At 43.0% G+C, this 25,218-nt stretch overlaps 1 protein-coding gene across 2 annotated transcripts; it reads right to left on the bottom strand.

The window, feature by feature from the left end:
- Positions 1 to 1,276: 1,276 nt before the first annotated feature.
- Positions 1,277 to 24,505, bottom strand: mbnl3 (muscleblind-like splicing regulator 3). Of its 2 annotated transcripts, XM_080465418.1 has the most exons (8): positions 24,126 to 24,505; positions 16,691 to 17,726; positions 10,172 to 10,336; positions 9,235 to 9,438; positions 8,908 to 9,141; positions 7,366 to 7,510; positions 3,907 to 4,001; positions 1,277 to 1,705 (listed from the first exon to the last, which is right to left on the bottom strand). In XM_080465418.1, exons 2-8 carry the CDS (start codon positions 16,862 to 16,864, stop codon positions 1,703 to 1,705), a joined length of 1,020 nt encoding a protein of 339 aa, XP_080321544.1. In that variant the 5' UTR covers positions 16,865 to 17,726; positions 24,126 to 24,505; the 3' UTR covers positions 1,277 to 1,702. The 2 variants fall into 2 exon arrangements, with proteins under 2 accessions (XP_080321544.1, XP_080321543.1); XM_080465417.1 differs by lacking the exon at positions 3,907 to 4,001.
- Positions 24,506 to 25,218: the final 713 nt, after the last annotated feature.

Here is a 25,218-nt window from a genome sequence, read left to right as displayed (position 1 = left end):
CATCAGTAGAAAAGACGACACATTTTAAAGTCAGACAGGACATTTTCAAGTTCTAAGCTTTCTCCCTGAAGAGCCGAAAAACATCAACAAAAAAATTAAAAATTAAATTGTGCCAGATAATTGATTTAAAAGCCGCATGAATGGAGATAGTTGCACAAACAAACTGCCTTTTTAAAATCGAGGGGGACATTTGTCGGGTATTGCGTCAAACGGGGGGGGGGGGGGGGGGGGGGGCTCCTTGCATATACAATAGACTTTAGGCACAATACCAGGAAACACGTCGAGCTTCCATCTTTTGCAACAATTGACATCAGGCGTAACAGTGTTCGGGTTGCCAATTATACAAGTCTGTGAACTTCGGTCAGACTCATAAAGAAGTGTTTTTTGACACAGATATTCAGTGATCGGGACGAGACTGGCGGTTCAGATTTCAAATGAAGAACAAAACAGGACCTTTCTACCAGCCGCACACAGGAGATCAAACATCATGACTCAAGAAATGGATCCGTTTCAATCCTTTGATGCGGCGAGGCTGACTTATTATTCAGTGATATACAGTAATTAGAGCTTTAAAGACTTTTTTTTTTTTTTTTAATATGTTAAAAAAAAAAAATAATTCTGAGCCTAGAAAAGTGTCTTGACTCATAATAGTAATAGTGATGTAATTAAATTTCACTTTATTTCTAGCATTCAAGGTTATTGCATCACAGAACAATGATGCCTTATTTGCTACAATGAACCAGACTATGAAACCAGGACAAAAACGGAATAAATCCCACAAAAAATTTGTGAATAAAATTTAAATTGAAACCACTGCAGTTAGTAGAGTGACTTCCAGTAGTGGCTGTAGGCGTACACAATGTGTTGGTTTTTTTAACTGATGCTCCCTTAAAATCAATAAACCCTCTTCCACCCTATTCAAATGTGAAACTAAGCCCCCTCTGCAGCTCAGCAGAGAAATGAAAGGCACAAACAAATGAAACATGAGCCCTGGATCACGTCTGTCCAGGTGAGACGGGACCATGACGGCAAACTGAGTATTCATGGTACGACGTGAATGTTACATTTGTTCATCCTCCTGAAACATTGACATTGTATGACGCGGGACGCGCTTTCATTATGACAACATGTCGTGGTTGTAGAGCAGCAGCAGGTCCGTTCGCTGCTCTAATAGTCTGAACTTCTCATGGTGTCCCACTTTGGAACAGTCAAATATGTTGGATGGCCTCATGTGATGTGATGGCTCCAACCCATAAAGGGCTTCTTTTTTTTTTTTAATTTCTTGAATGTGTGTGTGTGTGTGTGTGTGTGTGTGTGTGTGTGTGTGTGTGTGTGTGTGTGGCTGTGGGGGGGGGGGGGCTCTATTGCTCAGCCTGATCAAGTCAGAATGCATCAGGGTGGCTGCTTTGAAGCAACAATAATACGTTCAGGTTTGTATTGCATGAACCGTCGCAACTTCCCAGCTGTCCTAAAAAACGCGTGGGAAGCTTCACATCGTCACTCAGTCGGCGTGCACTGTAGGTGAGGCACATGTTTGCTGGAGGGGGCGAGTTTCAGCGACTTTAACTGGGGTTTCGGGAAAGGCTTACTGAGTTTAGTGCCACTGGAGCCGCCATCAGCAGTTTGGGGATGGGACAGAAATGAGTTTCCATGGGAACGCACTGGAGCTCCACTGGATCAGAAGTCAGAAGCTCCGAGGGGTCTACTGAGAGAGGGAGAGAGAGGGAGGGAGGGATAGAGAGAGCATTGGAAGAGAGAGAAAGGAGAGAGGAGTCATGAATCATCTGCTCATAACGCATGAAGATTATTCTACAAGCTAAAAATACAGTTACATTTCCTACTGTTGTCAGACGGCATCATACGAGCATCACGGAGACACTATTTTACTAAACTTAGGACTGACGGACTGAAGATGCTTTAATGGGTATAGATACTGAATGTAAGTGATTGCCTGAAGCGCCCAGTCACCAAAACCTCCTGCTTTCTGCACCTTACCTCATAAAAAGGTTTCATGAACATTTCCTCTTAATTAGGTTTTTCATTCAGATGTAAGGCAAAAATGATTAACAACGTCTCTGTAAATACATTTAAAAAGTCGTCTAAATGAGAAACCAGAACTGAAAGGAAAAGGGAAGCACTTATTAACACACACTATTGTACTAGTGCAGGGTGTTGAACAAAAATGTAATTCCCTGGACCGACATCGGTCCAGTGGTTCTGAAAGCTTCTCCTATAGAGGACAGCAGCAGGAGAAATATGGGGGACAAACAAGACGCCATTTCCCCACAGGAGCTTTCCTTTTGCAAGGAAGTGGAGGGTAAAAGTAGCAACTTATGTATATATATATATATATATATATATATATATATATATATATATATATATATATTTTTTTTTTTTATTTTTTTATCGGCTACTGTTTCCTGTTTCCCTTTAATATTTCCTTTATATGTGTTGCATCTTATTGTTTGGGGCCTTGTCAAAGAAAAACTTCTGTCACTGCTTGGGGCAGACAATAAAGTTTATCCATCCATCTATCTATCTATCTATTTTATCAGAACACATGGTTTTATAACTGAAATCGTGAAAGCGCAATGGAGATTAATTATAAACTTGAGATAAGCTGGAGTAGAAAATCACAAGTATAATAATAAATGCAGACCGTATATAAAGTACTACAAGACAACTAATTAGCATGAGTTGAATTCCCTTTTATTGCATACGGATCTCAAAAACTGTTCAAAATTGGACTATAATAGGAAAAATATTAGGAAAACTGGCTTAAAATCATTATCACTTTGTGTGAAATTAAATGTACAGAATGAAAGTTGAATGAGGCACATTGTGGGGGTTTTTTTGAGGGGGGGGTAATCCTTCCATGGTTTGAGCGGGTGGACGAGTATTCATGACACATAAGCTCCTAATACATTCAGTACAAGTCAGTTATTATGATTGTTTATACTCAAACTATGCTCCATATTAAAACAACAAAAATATCTAAAAATATTTGATGTAAAATAAAGTGTTTTGGTTACTCATTTTTGTTCCCATCCTAAAATATAAAGCTTAGAGGAATAATGTCAGTAAAACAGCTTTTCTAAATTCTTGCAAATTTAAAAAAAAAACAACAAAAAAAACGCGGCAAAAAAAATAAATAAAAAAGCATCAAATGAAGCTCCAGAGGCTGTCGGGGGGCGTTACATAACACGGCAAACAGCCCTGCTGCCTTCACACACACAGCTGCAAACTGTTTCAACACTTTAAAAGTTGCACGTGATTTGGTTTAATTTATGTTAATTGTCACGCTAAGATGTTTGTAGTTGTGTTCTTGTCGTCCAGTCATGCTGAGATCTCAAAACAATACATATTGTTTACCTTAACGTGGATATTTGGGTGGTATTTAGGATTGTGTGCAGATTGATTATAAAATTATCCCGTTGACTTTTTGTTGTGTCAATCCATGCTCTAATCAAATATAAAAAAAAAAATTTTAATAAAAAAAAAAAAAGACTATTTAAATTATAGAGGTTTCCATCCCATATATATATATATTATTTATTTTAAATTGGAACAAAGTGCTCAAGAAATTAAAATGGACATAGTGTATATATATATATATATATATATATATATATATATATATACACACATGACAAAGCGACACAAACGAAACAGATGTGATAATTAAAAGCAGACCGTGACATGGGGAATTGAAAAAAGGTTTTCTCTTAAGATTCCTCTTAAGATAAACCGTTTTTATTTGCCGACCACACAGCCAACGGGTGAAACATCCACGAAACACACACTCATGACACAACAAGCAGGTGAAAAAGTGACGGCACACGACTCAAGACGCCACAGAACTGAAATTGAAAAAATAACCAGAGCCGAAATGAAGGAGCAAACCTGATTCGAGGCGGCAGATTCAGCGAAAGGAACATTGGTGACTGGGGTCGAGGCCGACGAAACAGTGGAGGTGGTGGCACCGTGCATCATGGGAACTTTTATTCAGGCGAGTCAGACGAGAGACAAGGGGACGAGGATGTCGGGGGAAGGGAGGGGAGGAGGGGGAGGGGGAACAGGTATGTTATGATTACCATGGCAAAATGTGGTCGGATCAAAAGTCATGGCACAACTCAAGTGACATTGGCAGGATGAACCTGAACAAGTATCAGGACACATGCAAAAGAAAGTAAGAGATAAAGAAAAATCACATATTTAATCAGCCAACCAGTAAAAACAAAACAAAACAAAGTCAAATGTAGTCCTCAACAACAAAATGTCAAACAAACAAGGCAGTCATACAATCTGATCAGACAGGAATATCTGATAATTGTATTCAATGAACGAGCATATGCATGAAGGGAGCAAATGACCCAGAACACACGGCATGTTACTCAGTGATGCAGCTGCTGGAAAACAACTGTGGTCTCTGTTCACAAACTGTCCCATTTAGGAGCAATTCTGTCTACTATGCATTGAAATACTGAAATGCCTCAAATCAGGAGGATTCTGTTTATTCTTTTACACTAATAATCTGAGGATGTAGTCATGTCACATACACACTGAGCTGAACACATGGCCAGCACACGGATTAAAATACAAAATATATCTCTTATTACACATGTATGTGATTGGAGCCCAAAGATGACAAGAGCTAAGCCATTTTATTGGTTTACAGCTGAGAGCAGCCGTTTGTGTGTGTGTGTGTGTGTGTGTGTGTGTGTGTGTGTGGGTGTGTGTGTGTGTGTGTCATGTTTTAAGATGACTAATTCACAGTCTGCGTCAGAGCTCAGTGCGCAAACAACAAACATTCCACAATGAAGCTCATATTATTTGTTGTGATGGAATAACTGGATAATTAGAAGGTATCACAGACGCCAAAAGTAACGTCATTAAACTAATTAAGGTTTAAATATCAAGCGTGAAGCACTTTACGGTGATAACTTTCCTAAAGGCTTGTATGTTAACTTGAACTGTGACTACTCCGCAGTAGTAACCTGTAATTCTTCTTCTTTGTCCTTTTCTTTTCTCTCTGTCACCTTCATTTCTTTTGACCTTCAGTCCTGCTGCACGAACTGATTGAAATCCACTCAGGTAGGGCAAACTTGAAAAAAGGAAAAGGCCCAAGAGTGTAGAGACAAACAAGAGCAGGTATATGCAGATATACTAACAATCTGGACCAGAGATGTTTTTTTGTTTTGTTTTTTAAAGTCCAGTTAGATTTTGAGAGAAGTGCCCACTGTGTGGTCAGCTCTCCCTTTGTCCATTTTAATTTCTTTCATACAAGTCTTGAGCACTTTGTTCCAATTTAAAATAAATAAGGCTTGGCTTAAACGTACAAAATGTTACATTTGGAATGTAAATCAATAAAAAATCAGCCGGATGAGACAAAACTACAGTATACTGCCTTCATACAAAGTCTTGCAATGCACATTCACACCACACGATGGTGTATTGAGTCATTCAGAGAGGCTCGCCACACAGTGGCGTTTTCAATGTAATGAGCATTATTGCCCTATTCAGCCCCTAAAATCAATGTGGATCACAGCGACGACCAACCAAGAAGAAGAGCCAAAACTCTGACATCCCAGCCAAAGACAGACTCTCATTAAAAGTACGAGGCTTGCTGTTTGTAACTATAAAGCTTTATAACTACAGATATTACAACTGTAAGAGATGTCAATTTGCACAAATCACATTGGTACGGTTCACAATCTTCACAGTGGATCCTAATTAGCATTAAAATGTCACTATAAACCTGGTTTCCAGACTGGTTTCGGTGTGAGGCAGCAGATTGTGGTGTCTGCTGACGGTTTACTGAGTCTACCTGCTGTCACTTGAACACACATTTTACTTTTTTAACAGCCTCCCTTAAACTCTATTTGCTCCACTTCCTATTTCCATTTTGAGTTCATTTCAGTTTTACCGAACTGGATCTTTTCAGGGTGGCGCGCACACAAGCGCTGTGATTAATTATTACATAACTCCCCCCTCGGACTGGTTGGGGTGGAATTGCAATCCGTTTAATGAGCACGTAGAATTTGCTTCACTTGTCAAACAAAGCTCCGCCCAACAGCATGTGGCATGACGCTCCTTGGAATTGTGGCAGCTGCTATTTTTAGACTCAGAAGGAAACAAGGTACAAAATAAAACGAGGCAATTGTTGTTGGGTTTGGCTCGTCTGAAACAAAGTCTGACTATGGCCGCTCAGTTCGTTGAGGTTATTTAAGGAAGTCCGCATAAGGTGATTTAAAACCTGTTTTGAAACAACTCAAATACTTATAAAGGATCATGTCTACTTTCAGAACCGTTCAGCATGTGTGTCTTCACATATCAGACGTTTCCAGGCTGTAACACAATAATAATGTGCATGGCCCAGAGATGTGGCAATTCAGCATTATATATAATTCCTTTTCTAGAATAGCCACATATCTCAATTTCCACATCTGAAAGAAAATAGATTTATGAAAATTGTAAATTATTGAACAACAAAAGAAAAAGGAAGGGAAAAGAGAGATGCGCTCTCTCTCTCTCTCTCGCTTGCTCTCATTCACACACACACACACACACACACACACACACACACACACACACACACACACACACACACACACACACACACACACACACACACACACACACACACACACACACACACACACACACACACACACACACACACACACACACACACACACACACAGCATATATCTGTAACTACATGCACAGACACAGGTACGTAAAAAGAGAACTGAAAGAGCAGACGGGAAGTTGGAGGCTGAGCTAAAGAACAAGTTGGTGTAGGAACATCAGGTTTGCAGGTTTACGTTAGTGAAAGCAACACTGTTTTTGATGTGGGGGTAACAGATGCCCTGGTGTTTCAAAGATGAAGTGAACAACAGCATCCTAACTGTGTGTGGACGACACACTGAACACATACAAAGAGTAAGCGAATGTTTTGGTCGCAGAGCTTTTTAAAAAGTTAACGTCTGAAATGCTTTAGGTCCTTTCAGTTACTGTTTCTTCACAGATTTGTTGACCAGAGAAAGGAACCGCGCATGCAGCCACGACTCCCAGCAGCAAACTGTGTCACACGTGTCTTCTAATGCTCTTTAAGGCGCCATCCACGTTCCACTCTCATTTCTCATTGAATCTGAGTGACTGCGAGCAGCACAGCAGATAGTGAGTAGAGGTCAAGGGGCAAAGTCAAGCAGCTTCAATGAGGTTATCTGTAACTCGCTGTGTCACACAGTCTTACCCGGGCGTCTGACGCCTGCATTTCTTGGCCAATATTGAAATTGGACCGTGAAATGCGGGGTCCCGTCTAAACGTGTGGCCGGTAAACATCGTCCAGTGACTCACCGGTGGGGATAAAGGCTGGTTGCTGGATCTGCATGTTAGCCAGGGCTTGCTGGTAGTGGAACATGTTGGGGTTGAAGACAGCAGCGCCGTTGCTCTTCTCCAAGACCTGCCTCTTTGGTAGCTGCACGGCACCTGGTGGCAAAGTCTGGCCAGGAAGCGGCCCAGAGGAAGGAAACCAGAGATTAACATACAATACAACGATTAGAAAGCAACACCAGCTGTACTACTAATGTGGACTCTTCAGACTGCGTTCCTACACAATGTGTCATCATTCAGCTTTTGAACGACAAACACGTATGTTACGTTTACCGCAGCCGAAATAGCTCAGTTGGGAGAGCGTTAGACTGAAGATCTAAAGGTCCCTGGTTCGATCCCGGGTTTCGGCAATGGTGGAACAGTGACTTTTGAAACTGGGTTGATAAATTACAGACGCAGGCTTCAGCGCAGGGCTATTTAACTCTAAAACATGCAGGATTGCGGCCCACAAAGCCTGGAGGTGAATACCCTGCTTTAGAGGTTCTCAGGCTCTAATCCCAGTGGTGACAGATTCATCCTGACAGTCCCTCAGCAAGACCGTTGACCCCTGCTTGCTCGCCGAATGCCACACCATGACAACAAGCTGCTCATAGAGTGCGTACCTATGGTTATCTATTAATAGCATGGTTGAAGTGTAGATAAATAATTAAACACTATAATAAACAATTCCCCTAAGGGGAACAATCAAAAAAAAAACATACTTTTGTTTCTCTTGTTCTCCAGAACCACATTGGTTATCAGTGGTGTAGTTGTTATTTCCCACCACAAGAGGGCACTGCATGTTAAAGTAGAGCTGAAGAGGTGTGGGACAACCTGGAGGTCAGGCCAAGAGCACTATGCTATTGCTTTGATTCTGCAATGGGGCTCATACAGGAATATTTACCTGCAGTGGAGGGTTCTGGAGACACATTTTTCATGTCATCAGTTTGCAGAGGTTTAAATAGTCAACTCAAAGTCACTGGTGACCAACAGTAGCAACAAAACCAATGAGGTGTTTGTGCAGAATGAAACATCAGAGATACAGCGACAACATACAATTGCCTGTATATATTATCACAGCAGACACACATCGTATTCTAAATTGTTTATAATTTGCATTCAATTAGCATTGGAAAGGGACCTGATTGTGTAACAGGCTTTTTTCCCCCATGTATTGTGCTTCACCGAGTGTTTTGGCTCGAACACGTCCATGTGGCAGGCATTCATGAAAAACATAATCCCCACATTATGATTTCACATTTGAAGCATGCTTGGGGTCACTGTGACACTCTGATCCTTTATTGTTTCAGCAGATCAGAAGAAAATCTTTTTATTTAGCAGCAGTGTTTTTGTCCAGTAGATGTATTGAAAGGCAATTTGGTTTACAGTTAAGGTGTTCGTGTGTTTGAGTGAAGTTTCGCAATCACGTCAACATGTTCAATGCCTTGAATATTATTTATTTGAGGGGGGAAAACACATAAAGTCCTCACACATATTGTTCCAATCACAATGTGAAGAAATACTCACCAAGGCTGCTGTGTTTTGACTGGCTTGGTGCTGGGCAGCCTTGATCCTGGCCTGCAGGTGAGCTGGCGGGTGGAAGTATTTGCACTTGTCTCTGCTGCAGCGACCTTTAATGTAGTCCATGCAGACGATGACCGAGTTCTCGCTGCAGTCCACCATGCCCGCCTCCAGAGGGTGAGCGTAGCGACAGTCGCTCTCACCCCGCGTACAGTTGCCGCGCTGAAATTCTCGACAGACCTGTCGGGGCCGTCGGGAGCAGCGATCAACATTTACCTTCCATCATACTTTGGCCAAACATAGAAACACACCAACCGCACGCAGGCCGCATACCTCCAGCTTGTCTGTGCGCAAATGTTTCTGCGTGGAGGTGCCATTACCCATGGCTGCAAGGCCGGTGGGACTCCCAGGAACCAGCAGGGGAGTGCTGGGCAGCAGCTCAGGCATCAAGCTCATTGCTGGGCCCATGTGGCTCAGATAGGGACTGAATGCCATCGTGGGACTCGTTGCCAGGGAGGGCGTCACTGGGAATGTTGTCTGGGAGAAGAAGAGCGCCACAGAAACAAGGGAGAGATAATTTATGGCTGGGCTTTCGTCAGCTTTAGGAGATTTGGCGGTAACATAACAAGAACTTTGGGATTTTTACAACAACAAGCACAATGCCAATCCACCAAGAGCCATGCGATGCTACTCTTTGAACTTGAGCCTGGATATTACAGCCCCTTTTTATAGGTTGGTGGTTTACAGTGGTGTTGAGCTTAACCGTATTATACTGAGCTGTGACTGCAACATTTTGGCCTTCGCAACTCTTAAATGAGAGCCTCTCAGTGAAAGACTGCTTCGCTGGACCACAGCATTTTGCACAAGTGTACCTAATAAAGTGGCTATTGTGTATATGAAATAATTTGGGCTTTTATATTAAAAAATGTTGCATTACAAAATGTGCTGAATATAGCGGCAGGCCATCTTCTTTAACTGCATTTCACATATTTAAAATCATCTGATGTGAAAGCAAAAGCAAGTAGCTTCATGTTCCAAATGCAAACTATAACATTTACCCAATTTCTTCCTGATAGAGAAATGGAGTTGTGGAAAAGATAACAACAGGCATATAGAGCAGCAATAAAATACTCAGATATTTATCATTATCAAAGGAAATGGCTTTTGGATGTTTAAATCTCTCATAACGGAGCATTAAAATGTAAATATCTACATGTCTTCACCCATACTGCAACACTGAAGAGTGGTAGCATTAGTGTGGACTGCTCACTATGGGCTGCAGTTGCGCTCCAGGCAGCATGAACTGCATTTGTTGAGCCAACATGGCTGCCGCGGCCTTCTGCTGGATCAGGTTGTTCCTCCCGTTAATCTCCAGCTGGGTTTTCAGGTGCGGAGGTGGGTGCAGGTATTTACAGTTCTCTCGTGTGCAGCGGCCCTGAGGAGGACGCGGCAGAGAGGAGAGATGGAGGTGAGAGGGAGGCAGACGGTGTGACGCTGAGACTTTAGTCTGCACGGCTGTCTAACACCAAACAGAAAATTATAAAATAATAAGCTCCCGTTCTTACTGCAGAAGCTGATCCGAGCTGCACGGAAAGTCACGTTCACACAACACTGCAATTTGTTAAACTAAACATAAAGAACCAAGAGCATATTCACAAACCCCTAACAACCATGTCTTGTAAATTGTGTTGAAATAAAGTACTAATGAAGCCCCCAAAGAGCTTGTGCTGAATAATTCATTGGGTTTGTGCTCTGATCTGATCTGAGCAGATATGAAGTAATTCCACTGGCTGTCTTTCAAAAGTTGCTTCTTGTTTTCACAGAACTACATGATTAAAACTAATTGTAACACCCCACCCCCCCACCCCCTTTTTTTAATTTACAGTTATTTGGTTTGACTTAATAGAGTCATTTGATGCTCCTTTAGACTTTCCACAGAGGAACGGACGGAAAATAAACCACAGTGACAGGAGATAAAGCTGCAGGTAAAACATATGTTCAGCTCCCACCGCCCTGTGGGACAGAATCCGTGTCTGTCTCAGCGAGACATCAGGCCAAGCAACAATTCATTTTCCATAAAGAAAAAAAAACAAAAACATTTTGCAGCATGGGACAAAAATACAACACATGTACTTGCAATGTGTCATTTAAGGAAGAAATAGAAAATAATTAGATGGAAAAGAGACTCACTTATTTTCTATTTCCTTGTTGTAATGATACCTATTATTGAAAAATAGTGATTGATGGTTGACGTTCTTTCTAGCACTTTAATAGCAGGGTTGAATAGCAACCCAGTAAACTGAGATCCAATATAAAACACCTTGCAGCTACCTAACATAACACGTGAATCTCCAGGTTCGTATTACATTTTATTCACACCACATCCTGAAGGTGAACTGAATTTTACGGACAGTGTTTTAAGGACACGGTCTCTGTACAGCCAGTCAACTGCTGATGGGATGTTGTGGGAAGTCGAGGCCTATCGCTTCGTATCTGAATGCTTAAATAAACACTCGCACACTTCACACAATGAGAGCAGACAGTTTGGATGGCCGTGACCTTGTGAATCCGTACACACAGATGGCCTTTATAGTGAAAACAAATAACACACTAAGGCATGGTTCTAAACATTATTTCCAGAGTCCACATCCCAGTAACAACTTGGGTGATGAATTGAGCACATTAACAATGTACATCACATGACCAGATCACTGAAGCTATAATCCAAATTTATATTTCTGTAGACACCAAATGGGAAAACCTCAGGCTAACAAAGTTAGATTAATTATTTAATAATTGAATAATTGACCGAGCACGTTTTCAAAACTAAAATAAAAGATCTAAGGCTCCAACAAACTGTGTGATTTTAGCAGTCCTGTGAGTTTAATAGGTGCTCCTCTGTGAAGTAGACGCACGTCATAAACTACAGTAAGTTTGATAGCACAATGATCTCCACTGAATCAAAGGTCACGACCATTGCAACATACTTCAGTATGCAAGAATAACTGCACGTCATCTGCGTAAGACACTAGTGTCTTTAGGTAATACATTTTAAAAAGCCATTCTTGCATAATTTACATGAAGGGTAAAAGTTCAGCGTTGAAGGAGAATGCAGCCATGATCCAGCATCACTACCACTATCAAATTATTGTTTTGGAGTTTTGATCATAGACTAATTTGGGCTGCCGTGGCCACACACTAAAGTAATTCTTCACACTCCACTTTACTTGTCATTTTTGGCTCCTTGACAAACTAAATCGCATTTTGAGGCCATTTGTCTTCAAAGCAATTCATTTTGCCACAGAGTGTCGTTGAAGCAGTGTCCTTCCTCGCAGCCAGACTGTGGGGAAGGTGAAGATGGTGCTGCAGGAACACTGCAGGTCAACACGCGCTCAGAGGAGAAACTGCGGTCTTCATTAAACCCCCGGGCCGACGGCAGCTGTCTGCTCCTGCAGATGAGACGTTCGCTCGCTAAACTACCTCCAGTGAGCGTCAGCCACACGCTCTGTCATCACACCACGCCCACACAGCAGCTCGCTTTGGGTGATCATGCAGAGCACTGGAGCAAAGCAAAATAAAAAATAAAAAAAGTGTGGAGACAAACTGACGTCATGGTGCGGAGACTCTGACGATGATGGATGATGGATGATGTCGCACCGAGATGAGGGCAAATAATAAAGGCTTTAGCAGCAGGTGAACCGTATCAGACAAGAGAAAACCGCCGCAGTGCCTCCTATAGTAATATCTATCCACACAAGCTCGCACAGCAGACACAAAGCATACACGCACGCATGCAGCCGCACAACAAACCATCAGGATGGTACACAGGCTTACACAAACACTCGCCTACACTGGAGATGCGAGCAAGCGCTGCGTCAGCGGGCTGTGTGTTTAGGGATGAATTGAAGAGCGAGTCCCATGAGTCCGGCACTCATGCTACAACATGGAGGGAAAGAAAAGTACGTACTAATGACTCTCATGGTGTATTTTATTCACAGTGTACTTCAGAAAACAAAAACTTGTGACTAAATTACTGTCTGATTTCGTGCTCCAGCAAAATGAACACGAGTGCAGATCCACAACCTTTACAAAAAGCCATCAAATGCAGGGTAGAGGGGGAGGCCGCTGAAAAGTGGTACTGAAGAGAGTATTTGGTTAGGGATCTCCTGGTCGCCATGGCAACACACTACGCAAAACAGAAAAAGTCCCTGCTTGTACAGTAGCACACTGTTGATGCTTTCATTGACAAGAGACTGCATCTGCACTGTGGCACACATCATTTTTTTTTAGATTAAGGGGACAAACAAATTGGTATCCTTAACCTAAATGGTCCAGGTATGTGACAATTATTACATAAAACAACCCTACCACCCTGAGGTTAATAAAGCAGTTAAGAAGATAGATGGATATCTCTATGGATGTCTGAGGTCTTGCTCATTAAGCTCAATGTAAATGATTTAAGGGACTCATTAAGAGTATACAATCAGATCCAGGCATTATGAAAAAAAGGCACATCACTGAAGGAAGAGTCTGCTGAATTCTCAATTCAGCAGCTATACTTGGCTGTTCATTGTCGAGCCATAACATATATTTCGATAATGTGGTCTAAGCTGCTGATCACGGGGACCCAGCTTCAAATCACCAGTGAAGCCACTCTGGATGAAATGGACATAAAAGATGGATGGATTTTGCTTTTCCAGAGGAAAATTAAAGGATAATTTAGCAGTAATTCAGTGCAGTTTCTGTGGACTGAATTGTAAGTGGATATCGAGCAGCAGATCCAACACGCTCAGGACAGCAGAGCAGCGTCATACTCACTTATACGCTCACATATCCACGGCAAAAGAAATCATTTGAATAATTAAATACATTTTAAAGTTTAACTTAAAGATTCCATCTTAATATTCTGTTCTGTTTTATCCAATTCAGGGTTGTGGGATTGCCAATCTCAGCTGACTATTAGAGAAGGCAAACTCTAAATAGGTCGCCTGTCCATCGCAGAGCAAACACCACAAGAGCGACAATCAGACAAGACCCAGACAGAAAGTCCCCCAAGCCTAACCTAAACTCAAACCAAGGACATTCTCACCATGAATCCAGACTGCTAAACTCTACACACACTATGTGCAAAACAAATGGCAATAACCTCAAGTGTCTAACGTGTTCAGTTCTTAATACAAATGCTAGAATACTAATGACTCCGGTGGGAGACGCTAATAGCTTTTGACGCTATAGACCCCAAAAAGATTTGAATAATCCAGAAAGCATTTAGAGGACTAACGTATAATTTAAATCTGGTTAGTGGCAGGCCTACACTGATGTCATTGAAAGGTGACATTGCTGATGAATCTCGCCGTTGCTGAAAAGTAGGATGGTGGGCAGATGTGACGTCCTCACCAATCATCTGAGATGGCAGCAGCAATCCAGTTAACAAGGTAAAAAGAACCAAGCGGCGAGCTCCCCTCCTCCCTCTCCTGCAGCAGGTTCAGACCGAACAGACAGCTAATGGAGGGACGACAGCGGTCGGCTTGGACCGGCCAGGAGATACCACATGTGGGAGGGATGGTGAGGAGGGAAGCCATTAGCAGATAAATCCATAAAATTAACAAAGGAGGGAGGGGTGAGCGGGGAGCAGGAGGAAGGAGTGATGCTGTGGAGCAGCTCCGCTGGGAACAGTGCATGTTGCTTCTTTGTTTTTTCAAGTAAGTCGTTCAAAAGCAGCGACTGAAACGCCGCCGTCAGGAGGTGTTTGGTGACATATTGACCAGACTGCAACCCTCTCGCAACCCCTGGAAACAAACTGTTGTGACTTTCAACTGTCACCAGCTTCAGCTCTGTGTCAAACTAACAACGTGACCCCCCCCCCCCCCCGGCTTCATACAGCCAAACGTGGCCTTTAATACTTCTGTGTTGCCTTTGGTACAAAGCAACTCACCTCGTTTTCCTGTCAATGCAGCCAGTAAAGAGCCAGGCTGTTTCTCTGTGCTAAAAACAGCCGTGCCACTCACCAAGATCAAACTATCCAATGGGTACGCACTCCTGTGCTGTTGCTAGCCCCCCCCCCCTCCCTCTCTTTCTGTCTCTCTCTCTCTTACTCTCTCTCTCTCTGTCTGTCTGTCTGAGAGCAGAGTCTCCATTTCCCCCCTGCTCTGGAGGACATAACACAGAAAAATGGCTGAATAATAAATTCTAACTCAATAAACGAGGAGACAGCAGCTGCACTCAGACAGAAAGCCCCTTGTCTGGATCTCACATTTTCTCTGCAGGAAAGCCGTGAAGTTAAAATCTCCCGCAATCAACACACGAAAACAAGACGTGCACACATCACAGCAACGGTCTATTCTTGATTTTGAGGATAATTGGTCATTGATAGTAGTGAAGCTTCTCTAAACGGGAGTGAGACCTCATGAGTTGGCAGACAGTGTGGGAGCGGCGGTGTTGTAGTGTTGTGGTTGCGTGGTGGAGGAGAGAGGATGAGGACAGCAGCTGCAGGGATGTTGACGCGGCACGACCGACAAGCCCACATCAACACTCGAGGAACCAACGGAGCAGCTTTACCTGGAACTACACCTGAGACCAGCGGTTAAACAGCAACTATCTTGTGATATCCGAAAGCCCCTCCAAGTGTGTATTTTGCAAAAGACACTCGTGTCTTTGTCCCACCAATCCTTGATTCTGACTGGCTGACAGGTTTGCTTTGACGTTTAAGAAATGTGCAGCCTTGGGAGTTTGGACATTAATTTGCTTTGACTGTGAAAGTTACGAGCCACACCTCTGTTTCCATTTAAAGATTGACCAAATGATGACAAAGAAATGGAGGAGGAATGACTCAAGATCCATCATCAACGTCAACCCGCTGCATCTCAAACCTCAACTGACAGAACTGTTTGGTGTTAAAGAAAGTATTTGTTTCAGTCATTTGATATTCAATTTTGTGACAAGTACATAACATGATGTAATATCTGAGGACATAATCATGGACTTGATTCATAAGCTCTCTGTACTGACATCACACATCAAACTAAAGAGTGAATGGTAAAAGGACCTTTCTTAGACAGCACATTTCACTGATCTGCAGACACAAAGCATTTTATATGTCCTCTCACCATTGTTCAGGGTTTTGCCCAAACACCTTTAAACACACGGACATGGCGAGATGGGGGTCAAAACATCAGCTGTTGAATTGGAGGACGACCTGCTTTACCGGCTGATCCACAGCCAGCCAGAACAAGTTTGATTTGTGTTTAATATCTCGACATATCGTACATATCGCTGTTCTGAAACAGGACAGGGGCTAATGTTCCGCACATAATTGTATTTATTTATTTATTGAGCAACCCTTCCTACACACAGTGTGGCCCAAAATGATTCACCTAAAATGAGAAAACAAATTGAGGCATTAAATCCAGAAGTAAATGATAAAAATAATATTTTCTAAATGAAAATTTTAAAAAGTATTTTAATTGAAAGTCATTACCTAAACTGTGCGGCAGCAGGTCAACAGATTCCTTCAACTGGTATAATCAACAAATCCAAACAGATTTTTAGATTTTGATGATAAGAATATGTTACTTTCTGAGTCCCACAATCACAAATCTCAGAGACGTAAAATAAATTAAAAAAAAATAAATAAATAAAAAAACAGCTTGTGTAAATACTGTATGAAACTGTCTGTAAGCAGGCACTTCGTAAAACCACACATGTCTCCTGAGCTGACACGGAGCACAACGAACAACTGGAGCTGCGATACGTCAGGGACGGATGTGTGTGTGATGTCTGTTGCAGTTACCTTGAGTGAGTCAAAGCAGGCGATGACTCGGCCATTCTCCACATGGCAGCTCCGCGAGGGATGTGCAAACTTGCACTCGGCGTCGGAGCGCGAGCAGGTGCCTCTCTGGAACTCTCGACACACTTCCAAGGTCAGCCATTTGGTGTCTCGTCCCATGCTCATGCTGACCGCCATCAGAGCCGCTCACAAACGCCGAGCAAATGGACGGAGAAGTTTGTCAAGAGGGCGAGCGTGACTCACGGTGATTCAAAGAAAAATTCCAGACAAAAATTTAGGGGAAGGAGAAGCCAAACTATTTTCGTTTTTTTTTTTTTTTTTTTTTTTCTTCCTCAGTGCAAATCAGCAGCAGGTCCTTTTGGTTTGTGTATTTTGGGGGGATGTTTATTAGCTCTTCCTGGGAAAAGTGGCAGCTGAAGTTTCACTGGGGTGAGATAGAGAGGACTGACTTTGGGCAGAGGCCAGCTCTGTCTCCAACGAAGAACGTTTAAAAAAAAGAAAAAAAAAAAGAAGAAAGAAAATGCTTTCAGGACATCACTCGGGCATGCTAGGATATGCTGCTGAGTGTCCTTGCATTCACCTGTATCAACCTGCGCCCACTATAAGTCACTGTTACATTCACGTCAACATGGCCGAGGCCGAGGCAGTCACTGTGGTTCCACTGCTGCTGATCTAAGGGGATTTCCGGTGAGCAAAAAAGAATAAATAAATAAAAAAAAGGCAGAACCACACGATGATATCCTTGGAAAGATGAGACAAGGTGGCGGCTCAGCCCAGGGTATGTTGGGACTGCAACTCGGCAACGTGGGATGGGCGATTGTGGCTGTCAGGATGAAATATAGCGTCCATTCAAGGCTGAACACTGAGCCCCGTCCTGCTGTAATCCAGCAAACTCGGCGGACGAACCCTGGCAGTAGGCACTTTGGAGATCCACTTGGTTCACTTACTCAGGTCCTTTCTTCATTCCTCCTTTACTGCTGTTTACTCCTCTGCTGTCATCCTCCTCACTGACCTCTCCACTGCACGTCCTTGCTTGTTGCTGTCGATTATAGAAACAGAGAATAAAACATTTAGAAAACAAATAAAATACAGCAGTCAGTGGAAGAGATAATGAAAACGTAAAACCCCAATCGGATTTAAACAGAGCGGTTTGAGGTCCAAGAGGCAGGGAGGTGGAAGGAGCTAAAGAGAAGAAAGCAAAGGCAAACAAACAGGGGAGCAGAGCATATAGGAGGGAGGGAGGCAACAATGAACAGGAAAGGGCAAGCTAAGTCTTGATTAAGTGATACGAGAGAGAGAGAGAGAGAGAGAGAGAGAGAGGGGAGATGGAGGGAGATTGCAGGAGAGGACAGACACACGTCACTTCAATTCCAGTGAGCTCCAAAGAGTAGAAAGTAATTGAATAAGTTGACATAAATAATGCTGCAGTTTACAGAGAGGAGTGGCGTACTTGAGGTGCCACAGGCAGGCACGTGTGTGAGCGACACTGATGATTCCCAGTTATTAATGTGAAGGGAAGAGGTGGGAAGAGGAGAGGCCGGGCAGAAAGAGAAAGAGTAGTTTTATACAACTGCAGCTGCTGTCCTCAGTGCAAAGCCGCAGCCAATCGGACTGACTTTTGCAGGCAGGCAGAGCACGTCGCTGACCAATGACGGGGCACTTTGAAACAGGGCTCCTCCCTTCACAGAGCCCATCCTTGCTCCTCTCGCTTTTTCACTGGTACAAGCAGAGTCATGACAGGCCACATGCTCATATTCGAGCTGCATAAAAGCTCCGAGCTGACGGCACACAGCGGCGTTCTGCTCGCAGACACAAAGGAGAAAAGCCTGGACTGCAGTGCAGCATGATGCAAGGATGATGCACACAGCCTGCTGTGCAGCTCACACTCAGGGAGCAGAGTGACGTGTCCACGCACTAAGTGAATACAGATAATGACCAGTGAGGTCACACACACACACACACACACACACACACACACACACACACACACACACACACACACACACACACACACACACACACACACACACACACACACACACACACACACACACACACACACACACACACACACACACACACACACACACACACACACACACACACACACACACACACACACACACACACACACACACGTCTTACCGGAAAAGAGCAAAGTCCAAACTGCAATTTTGGACTTTGAGAATTGAAGAGGAGACAAGGAAGGACTGTCCTGTGTACAACTTGACACTACAGTATCTCATTAATGCAGAAACTGAATAAACAATAGGCGAGATGAGGAGAGGAGGAGGAGTGCAAATAATAATAGAAGGAGGAGGAGGAGGAGAAGGAGGAGGAGAAGAGGGCGTTGGAGCAGTGATCATCAGTCGCAGCGTCTGATGGCGGCAGACAGACGGAGGAAGCGATGGTGCGTGTGTGTGTGTGTGTGTGTGTGTGTGTGTGTGTGTGGGCATGCCAATACACAGCCCAGAAGGAGAACACTGCAGAGGAGAGAGGAAAAGGAAGTAAAAGCGGGGAGGTGGGAGCCGAATTGATACACCCACCTTTAAACACAAGAACAAAGACACATCCCAGCTGAAAACAAAGAGGCAGGAATGAGAGATGAGCAGGTACAACAATTGCTTTGCCCGCCTAACCATTATCCGGGCCGCCTCCTCCTCCTCCTCTTTTCCCCTATCTACAGATCGATTGAAACTTTCCCCGGGGTGGGGGACGAGGCAAGCGCTGCTCCTGCAGCTCTGCCTGTCCTGCATTCAGGTACACGTCAGTGTCAAGCCCCTGTGCTTACGCACATCCCGACGACGCAGCTCAGCAATATGCGAGACTGCATCATCAGAATGCTCCCCAGCAACGCTCCACCACCACCTCTCCCCACTCTCGCCATGCCAGATGCCGAATGGTGCAGAGTTGCCATTGCAAAGAATTCTTGGAAAGCTGCAGTGTCCTTACTCCATACTGCACAGGCTACCTCCAAAAATGACTCTTGACATGCTGACGTATGCGACTGCAATTTATTAGCGATCCACCAACATTTTAACCCAGCCTTGTTTCCCTCTGTCAGAGCGTTTGCAGAAAGACAATGTGAAGCTAGAAATAAGGAAATGAAGCAGTAGAATAATGTGTAAATGTGTTAAATGTGACAGACATGTGCTGTCAGGACGTATTTGTTACAAAACGATATGGGATGTGTGAGCTGATAAACACGACGTTCCACAAAACTGTCGTGACTAAAAAGAAGGATAATCAACTCCCACTACGTAATGCTAATGTTCTTATGCTATAAAACAATCATCACATACAAACTGAGTCCAGGTAAAGCTTTGTGGCTCAAAGGCACAGCCGTGCTGTAAAATGAATGCAGTTTTAGCATAGAAAGTCTTATAACAACAACCTCATATTGAGGAAGTTTGTCATGTTTGCCATGTCCAATATTGTGGTTTAGTGTGTTTGCATTACATATGCAGAACTGATAACTTTTTTTTTAACAGGTTTATAATCTTTTGCTTTGTATTTCAGTTAAATATGGGTTTCAAATTTTTTTTATTTAAGATCTGATGGAATAGAATAGAAATGTTTCAGTAATCTCGGAGGAATTAATTCATCTTTATGTGAAAAAATGTGTATCACAGACTGTATTTCAAAAACAAAAAAAAAAAACTATGGATATTTTGTGTCAAGAAAGCTAAAATGATGATAATTTAACTGCTGCAATAATAATCGATTAAACCTCAGAAGCTAAATCAGTGATAAATTCACCAAAATTTAAATGGTGATTACTTCTACATTTGTTAATCAGATCAATTTTTCCCCTGAGGAAACATCAGGAAAAGACCAAAGTCAATTCAGACTGTTCTCTGTGTGGGTGTCAGTACAAGAGTAGAGATGAAAATGAAATAATGAACAACCCAAGACCTAAAACGAGACCATCATTTTCTGCCAGAAATTCACAAAATAGGCCACGTAAGCTGTCTGAAATAAGAAAAGCATGACTCTCATTTAATGGATGTTTAACGCTCGAATCTGCAGTGGTTCTGTTGGCGATGGCATTCTTCAAAAAATCAAGCTTGTAATGAAGCGTCTACTGCCAAAATCCAATATTGCACAACACAACCATGGCAGAGATACATGAGTGGAACAAACTGAAGCAAACAATTAGGAGGTAAATCATGTGGAAAGATTGAGACTAATTTTACATCTTAACGGGACACTTGTTGGAAGTACTCAGAGACTGACAAAATATACAGTGTGTTAGGAAAACAACACAGATGTAAGGATAGGTGAAACACATGTAAACACAACCGTTTGCTCCATATAAGAAAATCTTCTGAAAAGTGCAGAACTGACAAAAATCATACTTTTTTTTTTTCCCCATTTATAGATTTAAAATGTTTTTAAATTGGTAAGATCTCTAGCAGCCTTATTTAAAAAAGCCCTTTAGAGCGCTCAAGGTGACCTAAGTGCTTTCCGGTAAAAACAGACAGTAAAATGAGAAAGAAAAGAATTAAAAGAGAACAAGAGTAGAAACACTAGATACACTAGATCAACAAGATTGAAATCAAATCGAATCAAAATAAAATAAGATCAAAAGTCACCATATTACTGTGTGTTAAAAGCCAGGCTGAATAAATATGTTTTGAGACTGGATTTGAAGAGGCCAAAGTCGGTTAAGGTGCGAATGTCAGGGGGGCAGTTTGTTCCAGAGTCTTGGGGCAGAAACTGATCCGCCCGATCTCCCCAGTGTTTCTCCCTCGCTCTAGGAACTTCCAGGAGCTGCAGATTTGTGCACCTTAGCACCCTTTCAGTGAGACGGACAGTCACGAGTTCCGCTAAATAAGTACGGGCAAGGCTGTTGAGTGCTTTAAAAACAAAGAGTAAAATCTTAAACTCAATCCTATAAAAAAACTGAAGCGAGAAGAAGACTAAGGTGATGTGCTGGCATCTGGATGTGTTTGTTAAAAAATGGGCTGCAGCATTTTGCACCAATTGGAGGCGACTGAGGGCCGACTGGGAGACACCGACATAAAGTCAATTCATGAGCTGATAAAAGCAGAAATTGGCCTTTCAAGGTGTGTGCGATTTAAAAAAAAGCTTTACTTTAGTTAAAATAAAATGGTTAAAAACCTGCTCTGACCACGCTGCCGATCGGTTTGTCAAATTTAAAACTGCTATTTTTGAGGCCAAAGAATCAGAATACATAGGAACATCGTTCATGTCACGTCCTTCTCACTGCTGAGTTCTACACCACTAAACTACAATCTCACTTAACCAGCTGAATGCACAAGTGTGTACATTTTGTACAGTAATAATCAGGGACTACTGGACTTGAGCGACCTTTCCAATGCAGCATAAACAGTCGTATGCAGGGATGCGGCACAGCGGAATAAATATAGCGTGTCCTAGTTATAGCAGTCATTACACCGCCGCCTGTCCTCCAGGTGTCTGCAGGGAGGGGAAGGCTCCAGCAGGCACCGGGCGGTGGTCAACACGTAGGTGGGACGGCGCTGGGGGGGGGAGCGTCAGGAGGACAGATGAGGGCGGCTGCTGTTGACACCGGCGCACTGCGTCCCTCATCAAACACGGTGCACCAAAAGGCCACCAGCAGCGTAACCTTCAGCGGAGCTCTGGCGTCTGCATTATGGCTGGTTGTGTAGCCTGGGTGGCACCTCCACAAACCGCTGACTCGGCACCTCCGCTCTGCGCCACACGCTAATAGGTCATGAATCTACGTTTAAGGTTCAACATCCTGGAGATGTTTTACGTCTTCATGCATAAATTTATCTGCGCACTCATGGTGAGGCAATGTCTCAGAGTTATATGTAAATACCCTGAAGTAGAGAGGGACATTGCTCATCCTCACTACCAGAGAGACAAACCACAACGGTTTGAAAGAAATGTGGCAGCTGATTTGACCACGTCTAAAATATTACAAGCAAAGTTGCCAATGTGCCTCAAAGCTACTGAGTTCTCCTAACAGGCTGAAGTCGATGTGAGATTTTGCCTTTAATGCTTAATAAGAAATAAAAAAAAAACCCACTTGGGTCCAGATCTATGCATAGCTTCAGTTTGAAATGAAAATCTGTGATTTTTCTTGTGAGAGTTTTTGTGTTTCTCCACTCCCACATTGATCTCCATGTTAAAAGACACATGTAGTGAAAACACAATGGTGATGGCGACCTAAATAATCTCTGTGTTACAGCTCATTAGATAGACAACTTTTTGTAGAGGAGTGACGTGGTCTGGTGCAAACCAACCAAACATGAATGACCAGGTGACTGATTAAAAAGCACAAGGTGAACGAACCATGAATCACAGTGGGAGTGAAAGCCAGAAACCTGGACGGATGGAGCAAAGTAATTAGGTTAAGTATCAGTAATCCTTTCAGCCCATTAAAACACCACAGCTCCAGCTTAAATAACCAAACAACAGGACTATTTCATCAAAATACACAATGCAGCCTGAGCAGACGATCACACTGACGAGCCTGAAACTTATGAATCAGAGAAAGTGTGTGAAGCATCCACACCCTGGAGGTTTCATCATAATACAGCTTTGAAACAGAGAGAGGTGGAAGGACTCCAGATGTCACAGCAGAGCACACAACATAAAGTTACTGCTTGATTTCTGATTTCTTACTTCCACTAAAATGTTGGTAAATGTTTTATTGGTATAATAAAAAATAAAAAAAAGGTGCAAGGCAATTTATGTGTGCTTGTGTGGGAACTGTGTGTGTGTGTGTCAGTTTTTCTGTGTTTATATTAGGTAAAGAAAAACTAGCTCGACTGGTACAGAGTCCACACCTGGAGGGAGTGTAGACTTGTCCCAACAGGCTCTGCTTCAAATTAGCCAAGATGATGGCAATACATTCACCAGAATGGAACACAGTATAATTATGCACGCAGCTCCAGCACAATAGGCCATGGTGGCGTCTCTCTCTCTCTCTCTTTCTCTCTGTGTGTGTATGTGACCTCTTATAGGACAAACAAGGACAAGACCCAACCTTCACGCGCTGACAACCTGCAAAATCCCGCAGACGCACAGACACATAACCTGACACAACCTGCAGGTGTAATGGGTTAAAACGCAATAGTAGTTTATAAATTTGCACTTCACTTCCCGGAAAGACCGATTAAGACCAAACCTGTACTCGAGAAGCCAAATCATTGATGAAATTTGTCATGAGCTCACGGCATCATTTGTACCTTCATGTAGCAAGAGCCGTCGCATCATAAAGGTGAACGTGATTACTGCGTAAAAGCGCATTTGCGCGCATACTGAACGGCAGCAGCCCGCGTCCACGCAACAGGCAAGTGGGAAGGAGACAGAATATAATGCGAGGCGTGGGTTGAATATCGACTCACAGAAAAGCCCAGTCACTTAAATGACATCAGACTGCTTTTAATGCTGCTCCGAACCGGACTGGGCCACAGTCTCTTACCTGTCCCAACGGGCTCCGGTGTCTTCTCCTTAAATCACCGTGTTGTTGTTGTTGTTGTTGCTTTGACCGTTAATTTCCGTAAACAACGTCCTTTCAAGCCGCATTGCTTTTTAAAGTGCGTAAAAAGAAAAAGGCGTCAGCGATATATAACAGTGTCGTAGCGAGTCAAAAGATACATTTTTTTTTCTTTAAAAAAAAAAAAAACATTTAAAAGAAAAAACAAAGAAAAGAAGAGAGAAAATGAAGCGTGCTGCAGCCGCAGTGTGAAGAAAGAAGAAGCGAGGATCAGGCTGGACGGACGGCGACTGAAACGTCTGCAGGAACTACATTAGTGCGCACACACATACATACACACACATATTTAGAGGAAAAAAAAAATCAGAGGGCGGGCTGTGTGGAGAGGGAGGAGTTGGAGGTTGGAGGAGACGCTTGTCTTGTTGTTTGGAGATAACATCATTAAGAGGAGGCAGAGTCACGACCAAAGCGCAGTAGGTATAAAGGTACACCACCACTATAATAAAAACAACGCAGCAGATCTGCGCGTGGAAGCGAATAGACACGTTCAAGTTGGATGAAGACATGACAGGTGAAGACAGACACGCATGATTAGTGCCAGTGGTTTGCAAATTGTGGGGCAAAGCTCCTCTGGGGGGCGCCATAGACGGGGGGGGGGGGGGGGGGGGGGGCAGGAATTTTAAATATAGAGATTTTGGAATATTTTTGAAGCCTGATTTTATTTAATTTACCTGGATCGCCATGAGCTGAAGCCTAAACAACAACTACTCTTCCTTGAGTCCACCAAAGCACAGACAACACAATAATATTATCCACAAGACTAAAAGCTGAAGACCTTATGAAGATGCTGGCTGAGGCTGGTCAGTGTCATTATAGTGAAACGAGTCCCATGGGCTGAAAGGCTCCTCGGCAAGGAAGAAGCATTACTCCAAAAGGAAAAGGCGGAGACACGCGTGTCAGCCTGAGAATACCATCCCCACTATGAAGCATGGGGGTGGCAGCATCATGTTGTGGGTCTGTTTTACTGTAGGAAGACCAGGTGGAATTCATGAAATGAGGAAAGAACACTGTGATGGAA

Source organism: Lipophrys pholis, assembly GCF_963383615.2.
Source record: "Lipophrys pholis genome assembly, chromosome: 6".
NCBI lineage: Eukaryota > Metazoa > Chordata > Actinopteri > Blenniiformes > Blenniidae > Lipophrys > Lipophrys pholis.
The sequence above is the reverse complement of the archived record's forward strand: the minus strand, read 5'-3'. Positions and strand labels throughout refer to the sequence as shown.

Excerpts from the sequence above, each read along its gene's own strand:
- mbnl3 (XM_080465417.1), bottom strand. The coding sequence starts at position 16,864 with ATGGCGGTCAGCATGAGCATGGGACGAGACACCAAATGGCTGACCTTG. Across the intron at positions 9,439-10,171 it reads GAGCGCAACTGCAGCCCATA|ACAACATTCCCAGTGACGCC; the intron begins GTGAGCAGTCCA and ends TTCTTCTCCCAG. Across the intron at positions 1,706-7,365 it reads ACCAGCCTTTATCCCCACCG|TAGACCCCTCGGAGCTTCTG; the intron begins GTGAGTCACTGG and ends TCCCTCTCTCAG.